The following is a 22254-nucleotide window of genomic DNA, read 5'->3' as shown; positions in this document are numbered from 1 at the left end:
GATCCGATGAACACACCAGCATCATGAATACTGGAAATGTGATACTGACATGGATTCCAGAGGCCTCTCACAGCCATTCTCCAGCCTCCTTCAAACTGGAATCCAGGGAGTTCATCCTCATTCAAAGAAATTACCCTGAGATTGGAACTGCTTGGGGTCTTGAATGGTGAAGGACCTCGCCACTTTGAAAATACCACCCAATTCTGTTAAATAGAATTACAATTGTGTTCCCCCTAAATACATCCCATTTTTAGCTTGTCTGTAATATGTTGTTTAATTTTGTTTTTATCTATCTATTCTAACCCTTATTTGCCTAATGAATTTGGGATTAAAACCTTTTAGCAATTTGTCTATTGGCTGAAAAGTGGAGATGTTGCTTTAAATTTCTTTTACCCTGAAACTAGGTTGCTTTGTAGTAAAATAATAGGCATTAGAGATGTCCAGCTGAGGTTTGCTGGTCTGCATTGTGAGATACTGATGCAGATGAGCAGGTCACACTGCAACCACAGCCAATGCCCACCGCATTTCCCCAGAATCAGACTACAGGGGAGTGAGGGCTGCAGCAGAACAACCTGCTGCAGAGGGCTGAGACCATTCAGGCACATTAAGGCCTACATTCAGGGGCTGACTGGAGCTTTGGGGAACAGGCTAACTGCTTGGAGGTGACAGACCTAGGGCTCAGTGAGGCTTTACGGCTCTCTCTCCCAGCCTTCATCAGCTCTCTGCTGCAAGGTACCATATGAAGAGCAAATCTCTCCACAATGTGAACTAGTTTATTATTTAATATTTTAAAATGTTGGAGAGGGAGTCTCTTGTCTGAAAAGATGCTTGGTGCTTCTTGAGTAGAGAAGGCCTCACGGATACATAGAAAATAGGAGGTGAGTTCATTGTTGAGATCACTGAGTATAGGAGTTGGGATGTCATGTTGATGTTGTACAGACCATGGTGAGGCCACTTTAGGAAGGAAAAAAATTAAATTGGAGAGGGTTTAGAAAAGATTTACCAGGATGTTGCTGGGACTGGAGGGTTTGAGTTATAAGGATAGGTTGGGACTTTTTTTCACTGGAGCATAGAAGTTGAGGGGTTTCCTTCCAGAAGTTTATAAAATCATGAGGGGCATAGTTAAGGTGAATAGAGCAAACATCTCTTCCCTAGGATGGAGGAGTTCAAAACAAGGGAGCACATTTTGAAGGTGACAGGAGAAAGATTTAAAAGGAAACTGAGGAACAACCTTTCCACATAGAGGGTGGTTCATATGTGGAATAAACTGCCAGAGAAAGTGATAGATGCAGGTACAGCAACAACATTTCAGAGACATTTGGAAAGAGACATGAATAGGAAAGGTTTAGAGGGAGATGGGCCAAACGCAGGTAAGTGGAACTTGTTTAATTTGGGAAGCTTCATCAGAATGATCTGGTTCCATGCTGCATGATTCTATGATATGATTGAGGTATGCAAAACTGTGAGGGGTAGAGGTAGACAGGAGGAACTTGTTGCACTTGGCAGAGAGTTCAAAAATCAGAAGTCAGAAATGCAAGGTCAGTGGCAGAAGGATTAGAGGTGAGGTAAGAAAATCGTCTTTACACAGAGGATGCTTAGTAGCTGGAATTTGCTGCCTGAGTGGATGGTGGAGAAAGAGATCTTTCAAACAGGACCTGGATCTGCAGGGCTATGGGTCATATGTGGGAAGATGGGATTAGAAATCTCCCTTTCTACGGTTATATTCTCCCCCATTGTTCGAAACTCCATTGAGTATAGATCTAGAGTCCTCAACTGCTCCTCATATGATAAGCCCTTCATCCCTTCTTATAAACATTTTCTGGTCCTTCTCCAATGCCAGCACTTTGATGAATGATTCATACAAAGCTCAGATAGAGGTGTAAGAGGTCACTTTCATTGATTTATTTTTACTGTGGTGGTAGTGTTGTTAAAATGTGGATGCTTTACATTGAGAAAGGTTGCTATATGACGTATTTTAAAAACTGTCCTTTATTCAGCATTCTAGGAACTGTATACATACTTAGGTTTCGCATACAGTATACACAATAACTTCTCTCTTTAAAATTTCTTTATCATGTGATCTCTTGCAATACTGTTGGTGTAGCTTATCCTTTACTCGGTAATTCCTGTTGACAGTATATTGTAACTTGGAAATTCCAGCTACTGATATTTAACAGTAATGAGGAGGAGGAGAAAGGTGTTTATCTTCATTTTTCTTTTAGGGAATAGTTATGACAGTAAAGGAGTAGGAGTTCTCAAAGTTAGGAATACTGAAGTGTGGAAAGGAAATACCAGTTTTGCAGAACTGGAGAAGGTGTTCCTCAGGCACAAAGACAGAAATTGCTGGAGAAACTCAGCAGATCTGGCAGCATCTGTGGAGAGAAAGCAGTGAAGAAGAGTCACTGGACCCAAAACATTAACTCTGCTTTCTCTCTTCAGGTGCAGCCAGACCTGCTGAGTTTCTCTAGCAATTTCTGTTTTTGTTTCAGATCTTCAACATCTGCAGTTTTTTTTGTTAAGATGTATCTCAACTTGGACACGAAGATGGCTAACTGATAGATTTTCAGTGTTTATAAGCACTGAGGGGAGGGACAGGATGTTCATGGAGAAATTGATAGTTTAAGGTTCAAAGAAAATTGACTGCCAAGCACTGGTGGTTGAAAGCCTTTTAAAGGTCGACAGAAAGGGTCTGTGAAGACAATGCATCCTTTCCCACACCACAAGTAACCACATGGTGCAAAACGAAGTAATGACTTCACAACAAAGAACAATGTGGGTCCCATTGACAATATACAATCTGTGTCATTAACAAAGACTTTATTCATCCTGTCTGTTGTGATCAATCTTCACACCAAGCACGATTTTAAAACTAGTCCATTAACTCATACGATCTGCCACAAGGATATCAGCCAATTTTCGAGGACAGTTCATTGAAAAAGATAATGCATTGAGCCTTATTATTATGAAACAATTATTTAAAACAGGAAAACTACGTCAATTTCTTTTTAATTTCTTTAACCTTATGTTTATCTCTGCAAGGGAGGATCTGGCACACAATCAGCAACAAAACGGGAAAAGGCACTTGGGCAGAACACAGAGAGTGAAAATTCCAAGGCAACATGGAATAGGGAAGTCTGCAAATTGAGCTCAGACAGATAAGAGTGGGTATTGAGTCTCGTGACACAGGAGGCAGTGTGACAATGGAAGACTGATAGAAGGCTTTGCAAGGATCATCATGAGTGCTTTCTGTACTGTACCATTTCCAAATATTGCAATAAATCATAACCTAAGCTAGTATTTATTGAAGGTCAGAATCATTGAGGATAACTTTAACTTTTAAGACTCAGCAAGAAACAAGTGATGGTGAACTGACAGCCTGGGTTGTACCTCAGCTAGTTTTCATTTCTATTCAATAGAATGTCTATCACCTGGTGAGGTAACCAAATGTCAGCCCACTGTGTGCAGTTCCTAACAATCTATGCTTTGTTTCAAATTACAAATGGAACCTTGGTGGAAGCAGGCCCTCCAAACTCTTCCAGAAACATAACCACTGCCAATTTTGGACCTGCCACTTCATTGCCAACTCCACAATGCCATCTAAAATGGACAGTATTCAATACTAGGGTTCTGAAGTGTGTGGTTGCAAACTACTGAATATGGAAACATGCCAAGATTACCTTAAAAACCATCAGCATGTAACGAAAAAGAGCAGCAATATTTTAGGGCAACTTCCTAGAATTAGTTGTTCATTTGAAATACTGGTGCAATATTACAGCATTCCAATTTAGAACTTCCTTTGCTATCTGTTGAGTAGCCCTTTGGTTTTCCTCTGAGTCAAATGCCAATGGTCCAATTCCTGTATCTATCTCGTAAACTTCCTCTGAACTACCTTCAATGCTCTTATATCTTTCTTTAAATAAGATCAAGACTGTACATAATATATGACCTGCATAACTGGAACTGGGTAACGAACCAGGCCAGGTGTTAGAATTAGAGGTAGGTGAGCACTTTGGGGATAGTGACCATAATTCGGTGATTTTTACTCTCGTGATGGAGAGGGATAAGTGTGTACTACAGGGCAAGAGTTATAGCTGGGGTCAGGGAAATTATGATGCGGTGAGGCATGACTTAGGATGTGTGGCTTGGAAAAGTAGACTCCAAGGCAAGAGTGTAAATGATATGTGGAGCTTGTTCAAGGAGCAACTATTGAGTGTCCTTGATAATTATGTACCTGTCAGGCAGGGAGGAAAGGGTCGTGCGAGGGAGCCGTGGTTTAATAAGGAATTGGAATCCCTTGTTAAATGGAAGAGGGCGGCCTATCTCAAGATGAGACGTGAAGGTTCAATTGGGGCGATTGAGAGTTATAGGGTAGCCAGGAAGGACCTGAAGAGAGAGCTAAGAGCAGCAAGGAGGGGACATGAAAGGTCCCTAGTCGGTAGGATTAGGGAAAACCCTAAGGCTTTCTATAGGTATGTTAGGAATAAAAGAATGACTAGGGTAGGAATAGGTCCAGTCAAGGATAGTAGTGGGAAGTTGCGTGTGGAGGCGGAAGAGATTGGGGAGACACTGAATGAATACTTTTCTTCAGTATTTACTCAGGAACAGGGCATTGTCGTCGATGTGAATACTGAGACACAAATAAGTAGAATGGATGGCTTTGAGGTATGTAGAGAAGAGGTGTTGGAAATCCTGGAAAAGGTGAAAATAGATAAGTCCCCTGGGCCTGATGGCATTTATCCTAGGATTCTCTGGGAAGCAAGGGAGGAGATTGCAGAGCCATTGGCCTTGATTTTTATGTCCTCTTTGTCTACAGGAGTAGTGCCAGAAGACTGGAGGATAGCAAATGTGGTTCCCTTGTTCAAAAAGGGGAGTAGGGATAACCCTAGTAACTATAGGCCGGTGAGTCTCACTTCTGTTGTGGGCAAAGTCTTAGAGAGAATTGTAAGGGATAGGATTTATGCACATCTGGATAGGAATAATGTGATCAAGGATAGTCAGCATGGTTTTGTGAAGGGCAGGTCGTGCCTCACAAACCTTATTGAATTCTTTGAAAAGGTGACGAAGGAGGTTGATGAGGGGAAAGCGGTAGATGTGGTATATATGGATTTTAGTAAGGCGTTTGATAAGGTTCCCCATGGTAGGCTACTGCAGAAAATACGGAGATATGGCATTGAGGGTGAGTTGGAGGTTTGGATTAGGAATTGGCTGGATGGAAGAAGACAGAGGGTAGTAGTTGATGGCAAAGTTTCTTCATGGAGTGCCGTCACTAGCGGTGTTCCGCAAGGATCTGTTTTGGGACCATTGCTGTTTGTCATTTTTATAAATGACCTGGAAGAGGGGTTAGAAGGTTGGGTGAGCAAGTTTGCGGATGATACGAAAGTCGGAGGAGTTGTTGACAGTGAGGAAGGATGTGGCAGGTTACAGCAGGATATAGAGAAGCTGCAGAGCTGGGCAGAAAGGTGGCAAATGGAATTCAATGTAGCTAAGTGTGAGGTGATTCACTTTGGGAAGAATAACAAAAAGATGGGGTACTGGGCTAATGGTCGGATACTTGGTAGTGTGGATGAGCAGAGGGATCTTGGTGTCCATGTACACAGATCTCTGAAAGTTGCCACCCAGGTAAATAGTGCGGTGAGGAAGGCATATGGCGTACTGGCTTTTATTGGTAGAGGAATTGAGTTCCGGAGTCCTGAGGTCATGATGCAGTTGTATAAGACTCTGGTGCGGCCGCATCTGGAATATTGTGTGCAGTTTTGGTCGCCATACTATAGGAAGGATGTGGAGGCACTGGAACGGGTGCAGAGGAGGTTTACCAGGATGTTGCCTGGTATGGAAGGAAGATCGTATGAGGAAAGACTGAGACACTTGGGGCTGTTTTCACTAGAGAAAAGAAGGTTTAGAGGTGACTTGATTGAGGTGTACAAGATGATTAGGGGGTTAGATAGGGTTGACAGTGTGAACCTTTTCCCGCGTATGGAGTCGGGTATTACAAGGGGGCATAGCTTTAAATTAAGGGGGGGTAGATATAGGACTGAAGTTAGGGGTAGGTTCTTCACTCAGCGAGTCGTAAGTTCATGGAATGCCATGCCAGTAGCAGTGGTGGACTCTCCCTCTTTATGGGCATTTAAGCGGGCATTGGATAGGTATATGGAGGATAGTGGGTTAGTATAGGTTAGGTGGGCTTGGATCGGCGCAACATCGAGGGCCAAAGGGCCTGTACTGCGCTGTATTCTTCTATGTTCTATGTTCTATAACATGCTTACTTTCATTTCAAGCAATGGTAGCGTAATGGTAATGCAACTGGACTTGTATTCCAGAGGCCCAGGTTAATGTTCTGGTGACACTGATTGAAATTTCCACAACAGCAGCTTGTGGAATGTGGGCATATTAGCAAAATTAAATTTAGACATGCTAATGTGGGAAGATCAAAAGTAGAACTATGCGTGAGCAAGACAGATATTTATCAAAATCAAATTCTAAATAATAATTCTTCGCTTAATGTTAGCACGGATGCCTTAATCAAATGGATATAGTTTCAAACCACACTCATCACCCCAGTTATGAAGCAATATTGTCAGCAGATTCTCAAAATTGATCTGTAGAACCAAAGAACACATACTTTCAAAATACAATTAAAAGTGCCAGGTACCCATTATGCAGGCAACCATCCAACAAGTGACTTGAAGAAGCATTTCTCAGATATAGAGAAGTCTGACAATTACAAATTTAGTGTATAGAAAGACATGGGAGTTAACGTAGGCAAATTAATGGAATTAGCAGGGCAGGTTAGAAAGTTTAAAAGGCCATATCAGATCCTGGACTTTGTGAGGAACTGAAAAACCTTTAAAACAAACTACAGTTTAGTTTGGTTTCAACAGGAATATTATGTCTAATTTTAAGCATTGTATTGTAGAAGGTATTTTACAAAGTATATGAAAGCCTTGGAGTGAGTGCAGAAAAGATGAGAATGGTGACCAGGATGAGAAACATCAGTTACAGGGACAGGTTACAGAAGTTGGGGTTCCTCTCCCTTTTGAAGAGGAGGTCAGGAGGCAACTTGACAGATGTGCTCAGAATCTGGAAACAGAGATGAATTGTTACTATTGACAGAAGAATCAAGATCCAGAGGGCACCCACTTAGGGTAACTGGAAAAAGAACCAACAGCAAACTGTGGGAAAAACTTTTATTTTAACTCAACAAGTGACTGGGATATGGACACACTGCTTGGGTGCACGGTGCAGGAAGACTCAATTGTGGCTGAAGGTAATTGGCTAAGTGCTAGAAGAGAAAACTTTGCAAGACTTCAGGGAAAGTATGGCAGAAAAGAAATAGAGTAGTTGTTCTTGCAACAAGAACAAGATTAACTGAACAGCTTCCTTCTGTGTTGTAACCATCTATGATGGGCAGGATAGAGGAACAATCTAAAATTCAGCACAACAGTATATAATACTGTCACAAACTCACGAATGTGGAAGCACAAGGCTGAATGGATATTCATGTCTGCCTGGAGGTAGAACTGTAAGTTGTTCAGAACCATCTGGAAAAAAAATATCAATGAGTTAGTTGTTTAGAATCACCAAAGGAAAACTCATATTATAGGCTATACTGGAACCAGTAATTTGATTCTCGTGCTTGGATCTCTGCATCTCAGGTGTTAAGTGATCCTAGATAGAACATTTTTCTTATTATACTGGGAATGTTAGATCATCTCATGTAAAGATTCAGTGTTACTGAGGATCTAAAATCTGGATTTAGGCTGTTGTCAGGGGCAACCATTTAATGCATGCTTTTACTAACTACAAAATGGCTTCTTAATGCAAGTAACATAAAATAACATAACAAAATGGCTTGTAGGAGCAATGGCTTCTAACTCTGCTGGAAACTGCATTCCTGGACTAATTGAAAGAGATTAGCAAACAATGCCCTGTTCATAGTATGAATTAGATTAGATTAGATTAGATTAGATTACTTACAGTGTGGAAACAGGCTCTTCGGCCCAACAAGTCCACACCGCCCCGCCGAAGCGCAACCCACCCATACCCCTACATTTACCCCTTACCTAACACATCTTTGGACTGTGGGAGGAAACCGGAGCACCCGGAGGAAACCCACGCAGACACGGGGAGAACGTGCAAACTCCACACAGTCAGTCGCCTGAGGCGGGAATTGAACCCGGGTCTCTGGCGCTGTGAGGCAGCAGTGCTAACCACTGTGCCACCGTGCCGCCCATAACTAACTAATTAACTAAGTAAGACATGACATTATGCTTATTTGACCTATCGTGGAACTGAGAGGCCCCTCCTGGAGTCCAGATTTACATTATTTCCAAACGTGCAAGGCCGTATTGTTGAGTATGAATAGCTATTAAAAGCCTTCTACTGAATTAAAACTGTGTCTTGATGTGAGAGCAAGATGGCTGATGCACAACTTTATTCAAGAGTAATTAGCCACTGAAGACAAGCAAAAGAAGATGTATCAATCTCTTATTTGAAAAAATGGGCTACCCAAGAGAAAACAGGGAAAATACCTGCTGCAAATTCACTTTAAACACTAATTGCAAATGGTGCTAACTAATGCTCTCCAATAGACTCACGTCATTATTGGGCTTTGTTGTCATTTAACTCAACACTTGCGTTTCAATGAAATATATAGAAGATACATGTGTATCCACTCTGCCTGCTCAAACCTGGTGATATGAGGTATGCATTATTTTGAAGCACATATCTTGTCTTATAGTCAGACAGCCGTACACACAAAAAGAAACCCATCAGTCCAACTCTTCCATATTGACCAGATATCTTAAACTGATCGAGTCCCATTTGCCAGCATTTGGCCAATATCCCTCTAAACCCTACCTATTCATGTACCCATCCAGATGTCTTTTAAATGTCATAATTAAACCTGCTTCCACCACTTCCTCATTCCATACACGCACCACCAGTTGCATGAAAAAGCTGCACCTTAGGTCCATTTAAAATCTTTCCCCCTCCCCTATTTTTAGACTCCCCTACCTTGGGAGAAGACCTTGGCTATTCACCCTATCCATGCCTCTCATGATTTTGTAAGCCTCTATGAGGTCACCCCTCAGCCTCTAATGCTCCAGGGAAAATAGCCCCAGTCTATTCAGCGTCTCCTTATGGCTTAAACCCTCCAACCCTGGAAACATGCTTGTGAATCATTTCTGAACCCTTCGTGGGCTGTCAGAACTACTATAGAATGGTATGGAGGAAGTGTTGAGAAATCCAATGTAACTCTCTGCTTGAAAGGATCCTCCAACTCTTGAAGTGGTGGCATCGTTGAAAAATGGTGAGCAATTACTCCAAAATAAATCACTATTAATAGTGTAATCTAGCTCTGCTGTAGAAAGTACAGGTGAGTATTTCTAGGTCTCAAGTGTCAGAATATAACCGATCAGTGCAATGGATGGTCAGACAAAAGATTTCCACTGTATAACTGCAAGTGTGCAGTTCAGTTCCAACTTTTGGCATGGGTTTGGGATATGATATTGAAGCAATGTTGTTAGCCATGATCCACCCAATGAATGTTGCTTCCATGTTGAAGCCAATGTGGTATAACATCGAGAGCATCAGAAAGGATTAGAGACAATTATATGCTTATATGAAGGTAGTCCTGATAAATGAATTTGGTTATCTCCATTATCAATCACATTTCTCACTGATCTCGGTGTACTGATTTTGTTTGATGATTATTTGTTGATTAGGTAATTGTAATGTCGGACTTAAAAATGCTATCTCCAAAACAGGCTATTAAGGGTTAATTATTAAGGGATATGACAATCAGCAACTGGAGAATGTGCAAAATTACATGGAAAGCAGGCCTAGTGAAAAAACAGCCTGTTTTAGCTGTTGGGCAACTACACTGCCTTACTTGTCTGTGGGAATTATTCTTTCATGCAGCTAACACCGAGACACCTAGAGATATTTGTTTTCTGCACAATGGAATGTCTTGAAAAGTACTGAAAGTACTATGAAATGGTGATACAGCACATAACTAGAATAACATTGAATTTTGGACTTTGTCCCACTCTTTCGGTTTGCATCATGTACATATATTAAATAGGAAAGCACATTGAACAGCTAACAGTTAATCAGAATGTTATCAGCAACGGGCAAACTTTTAGCAGGAACATTTGGATGACACTGTGATGTCCATTTCGTTATCCAAACACTTTCAGGTGTCTCTTGAGAATTGCTCCAAAGAAATCATTGAAACCATGACTTTGTAACTAGGCAAAAATGTTTGTGATAATACTCTGCATATTTTGCCAGCACTATCATCTATCATCTATTGCAAACTAAAGAAAGGGCATGAGTCAAACAGTTACTCAAGAAAAGTTACATAATTAAATACATGGTCTATTCCACCACCATCCCCACTCTTCCCCCAACAAACTACACCAATCCTACATCACTCCCTCCCACAACCTGTTACCTCCTGCCTTGGGATCTGACACTCTGTGGGCCCAGACACAAGGACTCATGAGATTGCCACTTCCTGGAAATTTCTCATCCAATATAACCAAAATCTGGATAGCCATTTAATCACAAGCAAGTTACAAGGATTTGTCAAATAATATTTATGTTATGTATTGAACCTTATGACTACCTTCAGTTTTGTAAAAGGGGTCACTGGAGAATTTTTATAAATATACATCAAAATAGAGTCCTAGAGATTGACAACATAGGAAAAAGACATCCACTCCGGTCAAAAATGACCACCTAACTATTTTAGTGTCATTTTTTAGCACTTGACTCATAGCCTTGCTATGCTTTGACATCACAAATGCACATCAAAATACTTCTTAAATATTCTGGGGGTTTCTGTCTTCATTGCCCTTCCAGGCAGTGAGTGCCAGAAAACTCTTTCCTCACATCTCTTCTGAACCCTCTGCTCCTTACCTTAAATCTATGCCACTGAACCCACCATCAAGGGGAAAGATTTCTTCCTATCTACCTTTTTTATGCTGGTCATAATTTTATACATTTAATCATATACCTTATCAATCTCGTTTGCTCTAAGGTAAACAAACTCAGTCTGTCCAATTTCTATATCTGAAACTCTCCAAGCTAGGCAGCATCCTGGTAAATCTCCTCTCCACCCTTTCCAGTGCTATCATATTCCTCCTGTAATGTGGATTCTAGAACTGCACACAATACTCTAGTTTAACCAATGTTTTATACAGTTGCAGCATAACCTCCCTACTCTTAAACTCTATGCCTCAGCTAATACCATATGCTTTCATAGCTATTTTATCCTCCTGTTCTGAAACCTTAAGGGACTGGGGGATATGTGCGCCAAGATCTCTTTGATTCTTGGTGCTTCCAGCAGTACTACTGTCCATTGAGTACTCCCTTTCCATTACAAATGACTGTAGAAAATTCGATGGGAATAGGTGCACCCACTGGTGGTGTGCTGAAATTCAACCACAGTTGGACTGAAACTTTATCAGGGCTTTCAGAGGTTAATATTCAAGCAGGGATGTGGTTAAAAAATCAGAATGATTTTTGTTTGATTCTGTAATTAAGTTATTAATTATGTTTCATTTCTTTTTTTAATTCTTGGCTAGCAGCTTTTATTATCTGTGTGAATGTACAGTAATGCTGATTGGTTGCAGATACAAGCTGATCTCCAGTGCTATTCAGAGTGGTCTTGTTCGGTGCCATAAACCATAAAGAATCTTGACAGGTGGAAAGCTTAAAGACCATCTCTTTCTGTTTTTCTATATTTTTAATTGTGAACTGAAATGGGAAAAGGACAATTTAAAAAAAATTGTTGAAGGATCACTTCAGCTTTTAAAAGTAACATGACAATCTTTGCGAGCACCATTTATGCAGTTTCTTATTCAAGCAATAGTTGGAGTGTATTATACAGACGGGTAGCAGCTGAGTAGTGACTACAAATGGAGATTCAGCCTGGCACAAGTAGCTAATTTACTGTTAACTAGTGACAAGTTAATGATGACAAAAGCCCTCAGCTTGCCAACAGCTAGGTTTTCGGATTGCTATACAATTTGCCACTGAAAAAAGAAAGAAATCTTCACAGCTCTATCAGCTCAGAGCTCTCCGTTCTCTGTAGTAAAAACTACAATAAACTAGATGGAAGAGAGTTACATTTTCCTTCAGTAGTTGCTGTAAACTGTGACTTCCAATAACTAAATCAGAGAACTTGTTAAACGTGTTCCCTAATAATATTGACACTCACATGCAGCTAATCACATGGACTTAGAATGCATATGCTTGAACAGCTGCAGTGTTCTGTGCTGTGAGTGCCACACCACTCCATATGTCTGATGGTGACCCAGTTCTGTACTTTTTCTAATTCATTCATGTGATGTGTCATGGAATGGGACAGCATTTATTGCTCATCCCCAATTGCCCTTGAAAAGATGGTAGTAAGCTATCTCTTGAAGCACTGCAGTCCACGCAGTATAGGTATACCCACAATGCTGTTCAGGAGGACAGTCCCGGATGTGGATGCAGTGACACTGAAGGAATGATGATATGTTTCCAAGTCAGGATGGTTAGCGGCTTGCAGGGGATCTTGGAGGTATGGTGTTCCCATGATTCATCAGATACGTGGGTTTGGGAGGTGCAATCTAAAAAGTTTTGAAGATTTTCTGTAGTGCAGTTTCTGGATGATAAAGACCATAAGGAGCAGAAATTAGGCCATTCAGCCCATCGAGTCTGCTGTGCCATTCAATCATGGCTGATAAGTTTCTTAACCCCAGTCTCCACTTTCTCCCTGTAACCCTTGATCCATTCGATACTTAAGAACCTATCTATTTCAGTCTTAAATATACTCAATGACCTGGCCTCCACAGCCTTCAGTGACAATGAATTCCATACATCCACCACTCTCTGGCTGAAGAAGTTTCTCCTTAGCTTCATTCTAAAAGGTATTACCTTTGCTCGGGTCCAAGTCTCTCCTACCAATGGAAACATCTTCCCAACATCTACCCTGCCCAGGCCATTCAGTATTCTGTAGGTTTCAATTAGTTCCCTCCCCCACCATTCTTCTAAACTCCATCACATATAAACCCAGAGTCCTCAAAAGTTCCTCATATGTTAAGCTTTTCGTTCCTGAGACCATTGTCATGAACTTCCTCTGAACCTGCTCCAGTGCTAGTACATCCTTCCTGAGATATGGGGCCCAAAACTATGCACAGTACTTCAAATGTGATCTGACTAGAGCTTTACAGAGCCTTAGAAGTACATTCCTAATTTTATATACTGCAACTGAGAGAGGTGGAGAGAGCTGATCTGGTGCCAATCAAGTGAACTGCTTTGTCCTGGATGGTGCCAAGTTTCTCAACTGTTGTTGACAAGGCAAGTGGGGGGGATTGCATCATATTCCTGACTTGTGCCTTGCAGGTAGTATCCAGACTCAGGGAAGCCAGGAGGTAAATTATTTTAAGCTCTGTATCCATTTAAGTGATTTGTCTGATATTATTAATTTGGTCAAAACTTGTCCAAATTCCTCAAGGGTTACATAAATCAATCAGTCATGATTCCATACAAACTGATTGTCCTCCTGTTTTATCTGACTTCAGGCTGTGACAGGAATTCGTACAAGCTTGAACAGATTTTTCAAGGCTTAAGGAAACGAAGAATGTCTCTTTATTAGCTTGCACAAACTTCCAGTTTATCTAATTTCAGTATTCTAAAGCAGGACTTCATGCAAGTCTATACACATTTCTCAGAGTTACTTGTAACAGTTGTGACACATTCAGTTTTACAGAACTTGAGTATTGCTGAACAAGACACATTTTGTCCAAGTTTTTTATCCTACTCGGATCAACAACTCAAGAATACCAATTCAAGGGAAAAACAAAAATTTATATTGCAATTGTGTTTGTTCTTGATCACACCATTGTCCATTTACAGATTCTGGCATGCCTCTATCAGAGATCACTTGCTTACCAATTAATATTTTCATCTCATGCAATATACGTGTTCGTTTACCCCTAGAATTGTATTCTTGTGAATTGTCTTGATGAGAACAAGACAAAAACTGCCATAAAATGCAATTCTCAAGTTGTGATTCTGCGCAAGTAGACAAATCCTACAGCTTCAAATGTCACATGCAGTGAATTTAAAGCCTGATGGGTGTTTACCATTTTGCTGCAAAACCTCCTGTACTAATGGAAGAGAAGAGGCAGAAATATAAACAGCAGGGTCAAAACCCAGTTGTTACAATTCTCAATTGCTTTTAATGTTTTAATGATGGCCATGATGTGGAGGAGCTGGTGTAGGACTAGATCAGTTATCTGCCTGATGAAGGAGCGGTGCTCTGAAAGCTAGTGCTTCCAAATAAATCGGTTGGATTATTACCTGGTGTTGTGTGATTTTTAACGTAATGTTCTAAGACTTGGAAAGAACACAAATGACCTTTGAATCTGGAGAGAAACTATGAATAAGATTTATTATCAAAAAGAATTTTAGCTCAAAATTGCTCACTTTTTGATCACAGCACTTTTCCTGCACTACTTCTTCCCACAAAACTTCAACAATCATCAAAGGCCCCTCATAACATGAAAGTGCACTTGGGTTCTGTAACCACAAACAACCTGTTGTTGTCAAGGTGTGAGGTGTAGGGAAGGTACTGGATTCACCCAAAAAGGATAGAGAATAGAAGAACAGACAGAAATGGCCAGCAAGAACAATGATCACTATATATAGAACCATATAGTACGGAAAAAGCCTTCAATCCCTTCAAATCTGTACTGCCAAAAGAATGAGGGTGTGAGGGTTTGGTATGCACTGCCTGTGACAGTAGTCGAGGCATATTTCACCTATATTTTTGAATCAACTTGTTGAGAGATGTTAATGTACAGCTCTGGAACAGGTGGGACTTGAACCTAGGTCTCCTGGTCCAGGGATAGAGACATTACCACTGTGTGTTTCTTCAAAAGGTGTACTAGCCTTAAGATAAGCATAACTGCTGATACAAAGGCTGAAACAACTTCCTTTCTCACCAGAATGCGAAACATAGCAAGCCGCCAAGAGCCCAGAAATACAGAATCCCAGTATATCAAGTCCAATGCTTATTCCATGCTCCCTGTACCAGGCACTCCTTTTGGATGTGAGGAATCTCGGCATGTCTGAGTTCTTCATATCTTGTTCTTAGCATTCCACCAGACAAAATCACCCAAGTGCACAATTCTGGCATCCTTATTTTTAAAAATGTTAATAGATGAGTTACGCGATGCTAATGGGTGTTTATTTCCTAAAGGTCTAATTATAGGAATTACCAGAAAAACAGCATTTTGGGATTCCAATGAAAATTGCATTTAAGATGGGATAATTTGAAAAGCCCTTGAAACAATCGTTCTCCAGTAGCAGTGTACATTAGAAATTCAAGAACATTCTCTCACTAACTAACTATAAGCATGAACTAGTTTTTGAACTGCAAAAGAAGTAGACCTTTTTCAATCTCAACATAACAAAACCAGTGGAAGGATGAAAGAACAGTGCTAACACCACTAAGAGAGAGGACAGAGGTTGATCAGCGGGCTAAGAAGCAATATTGACAGTGAGAACGCATGGAGATCAGCGAGTGGGTATAAGTCCTTGAGGACAGTAAACAGTCAATCAACTGTGTTCAAAAGAGAAGCATAGTGTGATACCATATGGAAGCAGGCAAGTTATTCAGCGATTATTTTTCACTTTCGAGTTAAGGTATTTATTCAAGCTGAGAAGTGGGCAATTTAAAAGAAAATCAGATGGCATATTTATATAATTTTTTTTATTCATTCACAGGATGAGGGCATCAGTGGCTCGGCAACACTTATTGCCCATCCTTAATTGCCCAGAGGGCAGTTAAGAGTCAACCACACTACTGTAGGTCTGGAGTCATATGTAGGCCCAACCAGGTAAGGATGGTAGTTTCCTTCCTAAAGAACATTAGTAAACCAGATGGGTTTTTACAACAGCTTCATGGTCATAATTGGATTCTTCATTCAAGAATTACACTGAATTGAAATTCCACCATCTGCCATGGCAAGATTTGAACCTGGGTCCCCAGAAAACGGCCCAAGTCTCTGGATTAATAGTCCAGCAATAATACCACAAGGCCATCACCTTCCCAATTAACAACAGTATAAGCAAAGAATGTTTCTTTTGTGCTACAATGGCAATGTTCCTACCTCAAGGCCAGAAGACCAGAGTTAAAGTCCTACCCACTCAAGAGGCCTGAACAAGTTGATTTTAAAACAAAAGTAAGGAGCAGATGAGAAGCATTATTTAATTTGTTAGCTTGAATCAATGTGCTATATTTTTAAAGAAGGAGTACCGATTTATTTGAAATAGATGAGCAAATGAGACTTGTTGCTTGCAATTCCTGCCCCGTTAGAGAATTTCTCATGTCTTGGATAAACAGAGATATCTCCAGCTGCTTTAGCATGAGCTTAGGGTTTTGGGGGCAGGGAGGAGCAGGGTGGACAATGAAGCTGGAATTCCTAACAACTTCTAAAACAATGGGGCAAAACGCCAGGGAACAGAGGCAGGTTTTCTCACACCAGCACACCTTAGCCTTAGCCACCCTGTGTCCCCATGCCTCCAGGGTTGGCAGTCCAAACTCTATTATACATCTACCCACCACCAACCACCCCCTCTCCTTTACACAGTGAGAGTGATCATCAGTCTACATCTGCCTGTTATGAACCGTCAGCCTGTAGAAGTGAGGTGCGTTACTGATCTCAAGGGGCAGCCAGTGTTACTGTGCAGCGTCAGGAACAATAATTTTTTATTGGATTGTATGTTCCAAGTAGGCAAAAGTGAGGACTGCAGATGCTGGACATTAGAGTCAACGTTAGAGTGGTGCTGGAAAAGCACAGCAGGTCAGGCAGCATCCGAGAAGCAGGAAAATTGACATTTCAGGCAGGAGCCCTTTATCAGGGATCTGTATGTTCCAAGTGTTCATTTAGCAGATACTATAGAAGATAGTTGCCCTTCATGGAGAGTAGGAAAAACTAGGAAAAGGTACAAGTACGGTAGTCTTTACGATACATGTTACTGTCAAAAGGTATCATCATTAGAGACTGCTAGGAATGATGATTCCCTGAATGAGTCTAATCCTGACCATGACACCATTGAGCAAGGGACTGCACAGGAGGGAATAATAAAAGGTAGTAAGTTATAGGAGGTTCCAAAATCAGGGGTACAGACAGGCTCAATAACATCAGAGAGAGAGGGATGGTGAGGAAATTATGCAGAGAGAAATGAATGAGCTAGAGTTGGAGGACACATTGGATTCATTCATCAGTGTTTAAGCATAAAGTGCTGCTGGAGAAAATGATACTGTGGCACTTAAGGGAATTGTGAAACTAAATGCTCAATATTCAAGGATATAAAATGCCCAAAAAAGACAAGGTGGGGTAAAAATAAGGGTGTGGGGAGCGGGGGGGGGGGGGGGGGGGGGGGGGGGGGGGTGGAAAACTGATTAGGGAAGATATTTTGTGTAGGACAATAGGAATATTCTTGATGTGCAAAAACTTCATCCACTTGGTTAAAGACGAGGAGCAAAATGAAAGGGTGTGATGGCCCTACTGAAGGATTATATAAATCTCCAAATAGTGATTTAAATAGAGGAGAAAAACTGCAGGGAAATTGCAATTGTGTACAACTACTACTGAACGGCACAATTTGGTACTTTAGTTGGCATCATATGTGAATTTCAGTGCCAGAGTGATGTCCGGCATGCAAGTCATTCATCTAGCTATTGGCTGATCAAACCAAGCTGCATATTATTTCCCATTTCTTGTAATTGGGTGGATACAGATTATGCTCAACCAGCCCATGCCTGTAGAATCAAAACAAACACTAACTAGTATTGGTTCATTAGAACATTGCATCATCACATTTTAAGAAAATACAAGATTCCTCAAGACGTATAGAAGAGTTTTATCAGAATGATTGAATGAATGAGGGATTTTAGATACAAGATTAGATTGGAGAAGCTGGGGTTGTTTACCTTGAAGCAAAGGGAGGAGAGATTAGATTAGATTAAATTCCCTACAGTGTGGAAACAGGCCCTTCGGCCCAACAAGTCCACACCAACTGTTGGTGCGTTAGTCAGAGGGAAATGGGTCTGTAGCCCACCCAGACCCATTTCCCTCTGACTAACGCACCTAACCTATGGGCAATTTAGCATGGCCAATCACCTAACCTGCACATCTTTGTGATGAAAAAAAAAGGACTGTGGGAGGAAAATGGAGCACCCAGACACACGGAGAATGTGCAAACTCCACACAAACAGTCGCCCGAGGCTGGAATCAAACTTGGGACCCTGGTGCTGTGAGGCAGCAGTGCTAACCACTGCGCCACCATGCCGTCCCTAAAGATGGTAAAGGTGCACAAAATATTGACAGGTTTGGAATAGTTAGATAAAGAAAATCTGTTTCTGTTTGCTTATGGTACTAGGACTAGGTGACACAGACAAATGTTTGAACAGAGGATGCAAGGTACTGTGGTTCTGTTCGCTGAGCTGGAAGTTTTTGTTGCAAACGTTTCGTCCCCTGTCTAGGTGACATCCTCAGTGCTTGGGAGCCTCCTGTGAAGCGCTTCTGTGGTGTTTCCTCCGGCATTTATAGTGGCATGTCCCTGCCGCTTCCGGTTGTCAGTTTCAGCTGTCCGCTGTAGTGGCTGGTATATTGGGTCCAGGTCTATGTGTTTGTTGATGGAGTTTGTGGATGAGTGCCAAGCTTCTAGGAATTCCCTGGCTGTTCTTTGTTTGGCTTGCCCTATAATGGTAGTGTTGTCCCAGTCAAATTCATGTTGCTTGTCATCTGCGTGTGTGGCTACTAGGGCTAGCTGGTCGTGTCGTTTCGTGGCTAGTTGATGTTCGTGATGCGGATCGTTAGCTGTCTTCCTGTTTGTCCTATATAGTGTTTTGTGCAGTCCTTGCATTGGATTTTGTACACTACGTTAGTTTTGCTCATGCTGGGTATCGGGTCCTTAGTTTTGGTGAGTTGTTGTCTGAGAGTGGCTGTTGGTTTGTGTGCTGTTATAAGTCCTAGTGGTCGCAGTAGTCTGGCTGTCATTTCAGAGATGTTCTTGACGTATGGTAGTGTGGCTAGTCCTTTGTGTTATGGCATGTCCTTGTTCTGTTGTTTCTCCCTTAGGCATCTGTTGATGAAATTGCGAGGATGTCCGTTTTTTGCGAATACCTTGTATAGGTGTTCCTCTTCCTCTTTTTGCAGTTCTGTGTGCTGCAGTGTGTTGTGGCCCTTTTGAACAGTGTGCCTGTCTGACACACCATAACCTTAAGTTCCCTGATAGATTAAAAATCTGCCCAATACAGTCTTAAATATTCAACAGCCCAGCCCACTTAGGAAGTAAATACCAACCACTGATGACCCTAAACAAACTTTAAGAAACTAAACATCTGTGAATTTTAATACAGATATCAAAAATTCCTCAAATATATTTCACAGCTGGAGATTCCCCATCAATAATTATGACATACATCTTTTTTTTTTAGATTACTTACAGTGTGGAAACAGGCCCTTCGGCCCAACAAGTCCATACCGCCCCGCCGAAGCGCAACCCACCCATACCCCTACATTTACCCCTTACCTAACACTACGGGCAATTTAGCATGGCCAATTCACCTGACCTGCACATCTTTGGACTGTGGGAGGAAACCGGAGCACTTGGAGGAAACCCACGCAGACACGGGGAGAACGTGCAAACTCCACACAGTCAGTCGCCTGAGGCGGGAATTGAACCCGGGTCTCTGGTGCTATGAGGCAGCAGTGCTAACTGTTGTACCTCATTCCATAAAGGTCCTGCTGTGAATTTCACAGGCTTTCATTTTAACATGCAAAACTGCAAGTCATTTCTGTTGTTACTTGGGCAGATGAGAGTAGGCCCTACTGCAGAGAAGGAATCCAATGATAACAGCATTTGAATTTATCTCGAATACAGGCTAAACACAATAAAGCACAACATAAGCTCCAGGAACATCACCTCATCTTTTTTGTTTACACACTTTACAGCCTCAAGGTCTCAATGTTGAATTTAATAACTTCAGAAACTGGTTGCATTATGTCAATTATCTATTTTTCTTATATTGTCTCTCCTTCAGAGTCTCAGAATCTTGCTTGTGCCTTCTTTTCTTTGCTCTGAGCACAGTGAACTCATTCCCTCTCTTTCACACCTTTGTACGCATCTTACATCCTTTTTCCCTTTCTCCACCACTAACAACTCCTTTGTCCTTTGCATTAGACCTCTGCCCCTTTCAAATGTATTAAAGTTTCCAACACTTTTCAATACTGAAGGGGACTCATATTGGTTTTGAAACTACTCTGCTCCTCTCATCACATTTGCTGCCAGACTTGCTGAGTCTGTTTGTTTCTAAACGTCCCTGTTTAATTGTGGATGCCAGTTGCTGCTGTCAGTTTCACAGAGGAATGAGGAATCATTCTAAACAGCCGGGACAGCACTGTAAATATTTCCAAATTCTGAAGCAACAACAACATGGTGGAGCCTCATGAAATTCCTCCAACCTGAATTTGCAGCCTTAGTTGATGACAGAAAAACAGTTTGTGCCCCTGAATATATACCATGTATGTGCAGTTTAGGAAGGGAAAGAACGTTCCCAATGCCACTGTTATCCCGATGGCCACCTTTGTTTGCGACTGCATCAAACTGTGCATAGATCCTTGGTATGAAAACACCAATGTCATTATGTACAGTACAACCTTGATTATCCAAACTACACGGGTGGGGAGTATTTTGTTCAGATAATCGAATGTTCAGATAACTGATCTGATGGCGATGGGGAGCTGCCCAAGCATCCGGATTTTGAGATCGTTTGGATAATCTGAAATTTGGATAATCGATGTTCGGATAACCGAGGTTGTACTGTACTGAGTTTCTACCTGTCCCCAGTGTTTGCAAAGGGTGGGACTCGACTCATTGCTGTGGAATGCTCTAAGTAGTTGGACCGATCCATATCACCTGTCTTTCATGGAGAAACTTGCAAAGAAAGGCAAATTTGACCACAAGCGATCAGGAAATGGTCAGTGCATAGCATCCTTGAGACTCTGCAGAAAAAGGAGGGTCATGTGGTTCTCTGAGCAGACTGTCAAAGTCATTTGGCAGAATGCCTTATCACTAGAACTTTCCAACAACCACAAAGACATCGCTTGGCTGATGGTGAGAAGGACACTACCTGTGAGATCCTTCTTGCATGCCCAGTCTGTTTGTGCCACTGAACACTGCCCTTGAAGTGGCGGTGGGGGATAGAGACTGTCACATATCTTCTATTCGAATGTACCTATGCAAAGGAATTCTGGAGAAAGAGGCAGTGGTCCTTGTCAAAGTTCATCCCAAGCAGTTCTATCACATGGACCTCTGCTCTATGGTCTATTCTCCGGGATGCACACTGAGACAAACATTGACTGTGCCTGGAGGTCCATCAACTTGGTGAAAGTCACTCTTTGGTCTGCTTGAAACTTAGTCTTCCAGAGCAAGGAGTCGACCTCGACCAAGTGAAGCAGAGTGGCACATTCCGAGATCCACTGGAATGTTAGGAAAGACCACTGTCTGAGGTCTTCCTGCTGAAGTTAAATGGGAGGGTGTTCAGTTATGATTAGATTACCTACAGTGTGAAAACAGGCCCTTCAGCCCAACCAGTCCTCCAAAGAGTAACCAACCCAGATCCATTTCCCTCTGACTAACGTACCTAACACTATGGGCAATTTAGCATGATCAATTCACCTGACCTGCACAGCTTTGGACTGTGGGAGGAAACCAGAGCACCCGGAGGAAACCCACACAGACACAGGGACCTGAAGTCCAAATCGAACCTGGGACCCTGGTGCTGTGAGGCAGCAGTGCTAACCACTGTGCCACTCATACCATATGGGTCCCGTCTAGTACCATAGTTTTATGTAAATATAATCTTTTGGCTTGTTTGTTACAGTCAAACTTCAATGTTTTGTTTGTTTTTCTTCATCAGTACTGTACAGGCCATGTGACTGTATGTATGTGTGTGTTATATATTTATAAATAAAGTATAATTTTGAAATAGAAAAATGAATGTAGAGTTAGGACAGATGGAATATTTAATATGCGTTACTCTAATCTGTTTCATGTTTGCAAAAATAATACAAAAAATTAAAAACATAAGTGTGGATAATAGAAATCTGAATAAAAACTGCTAAAATACTGCTAAAAATTTTATCATAGTAAAAATGCAATGTTGGAGAACATTTCAGGCGTATGAAA

The 22254-nt window shown here is 41.5% G+C and overlaps 1 protein-coding gene across 5 annotated transcripts in view; it reads right to left on the bottom strand.

Moving 5' to 3' along the window:
* The window catches only part of LOC122559540 (arrestin domain-containing protein 3-like), an 82276-nt gene that overhangs the window by 24715 nt on the left and 35307 nt on the right, over positions 1 to 22254 (bottom strand). For all 5 annotated transcript variants that reach the window (XM_043709177.2, XM_043709166.2, XM_043709195.2 and 2 more), the window contains exon 2: positions 7466 to 7538. In XM_043709177.2, the coding sequence (XP_043565112.1) occupies positions 7466 to 7538 (73 nt within the window). The remainder of the gene's footprint in view (positions 1 to 7465; positions 7539 to 22254) is intronic.

Source organism: Chiloscyllium plagiosum, unplaced genomic scaffold (genome assembly GCF_037043375.1).
Source record: "Chiloscyllium plagiosum isolate Xiang-an unplaced genomic scaffold, Cpla_swu_hap1 HiC_scaffold_2, whole genome shotgun sequence".
In the NCBI taxonomy this organism is placed as follows: domain Eukaryota; kingdom Metazoa; phylum Chordata; class Chondrichthyes; order Orectolobiformes; family Hemiscylliidae; genus Chiloscyllium; species Chiloscyllium plagiosum.
Note: the sequence above shows the minus strand (reverse complement) of the source record. Positions and strands in the feature narration are given on the sequence as shown.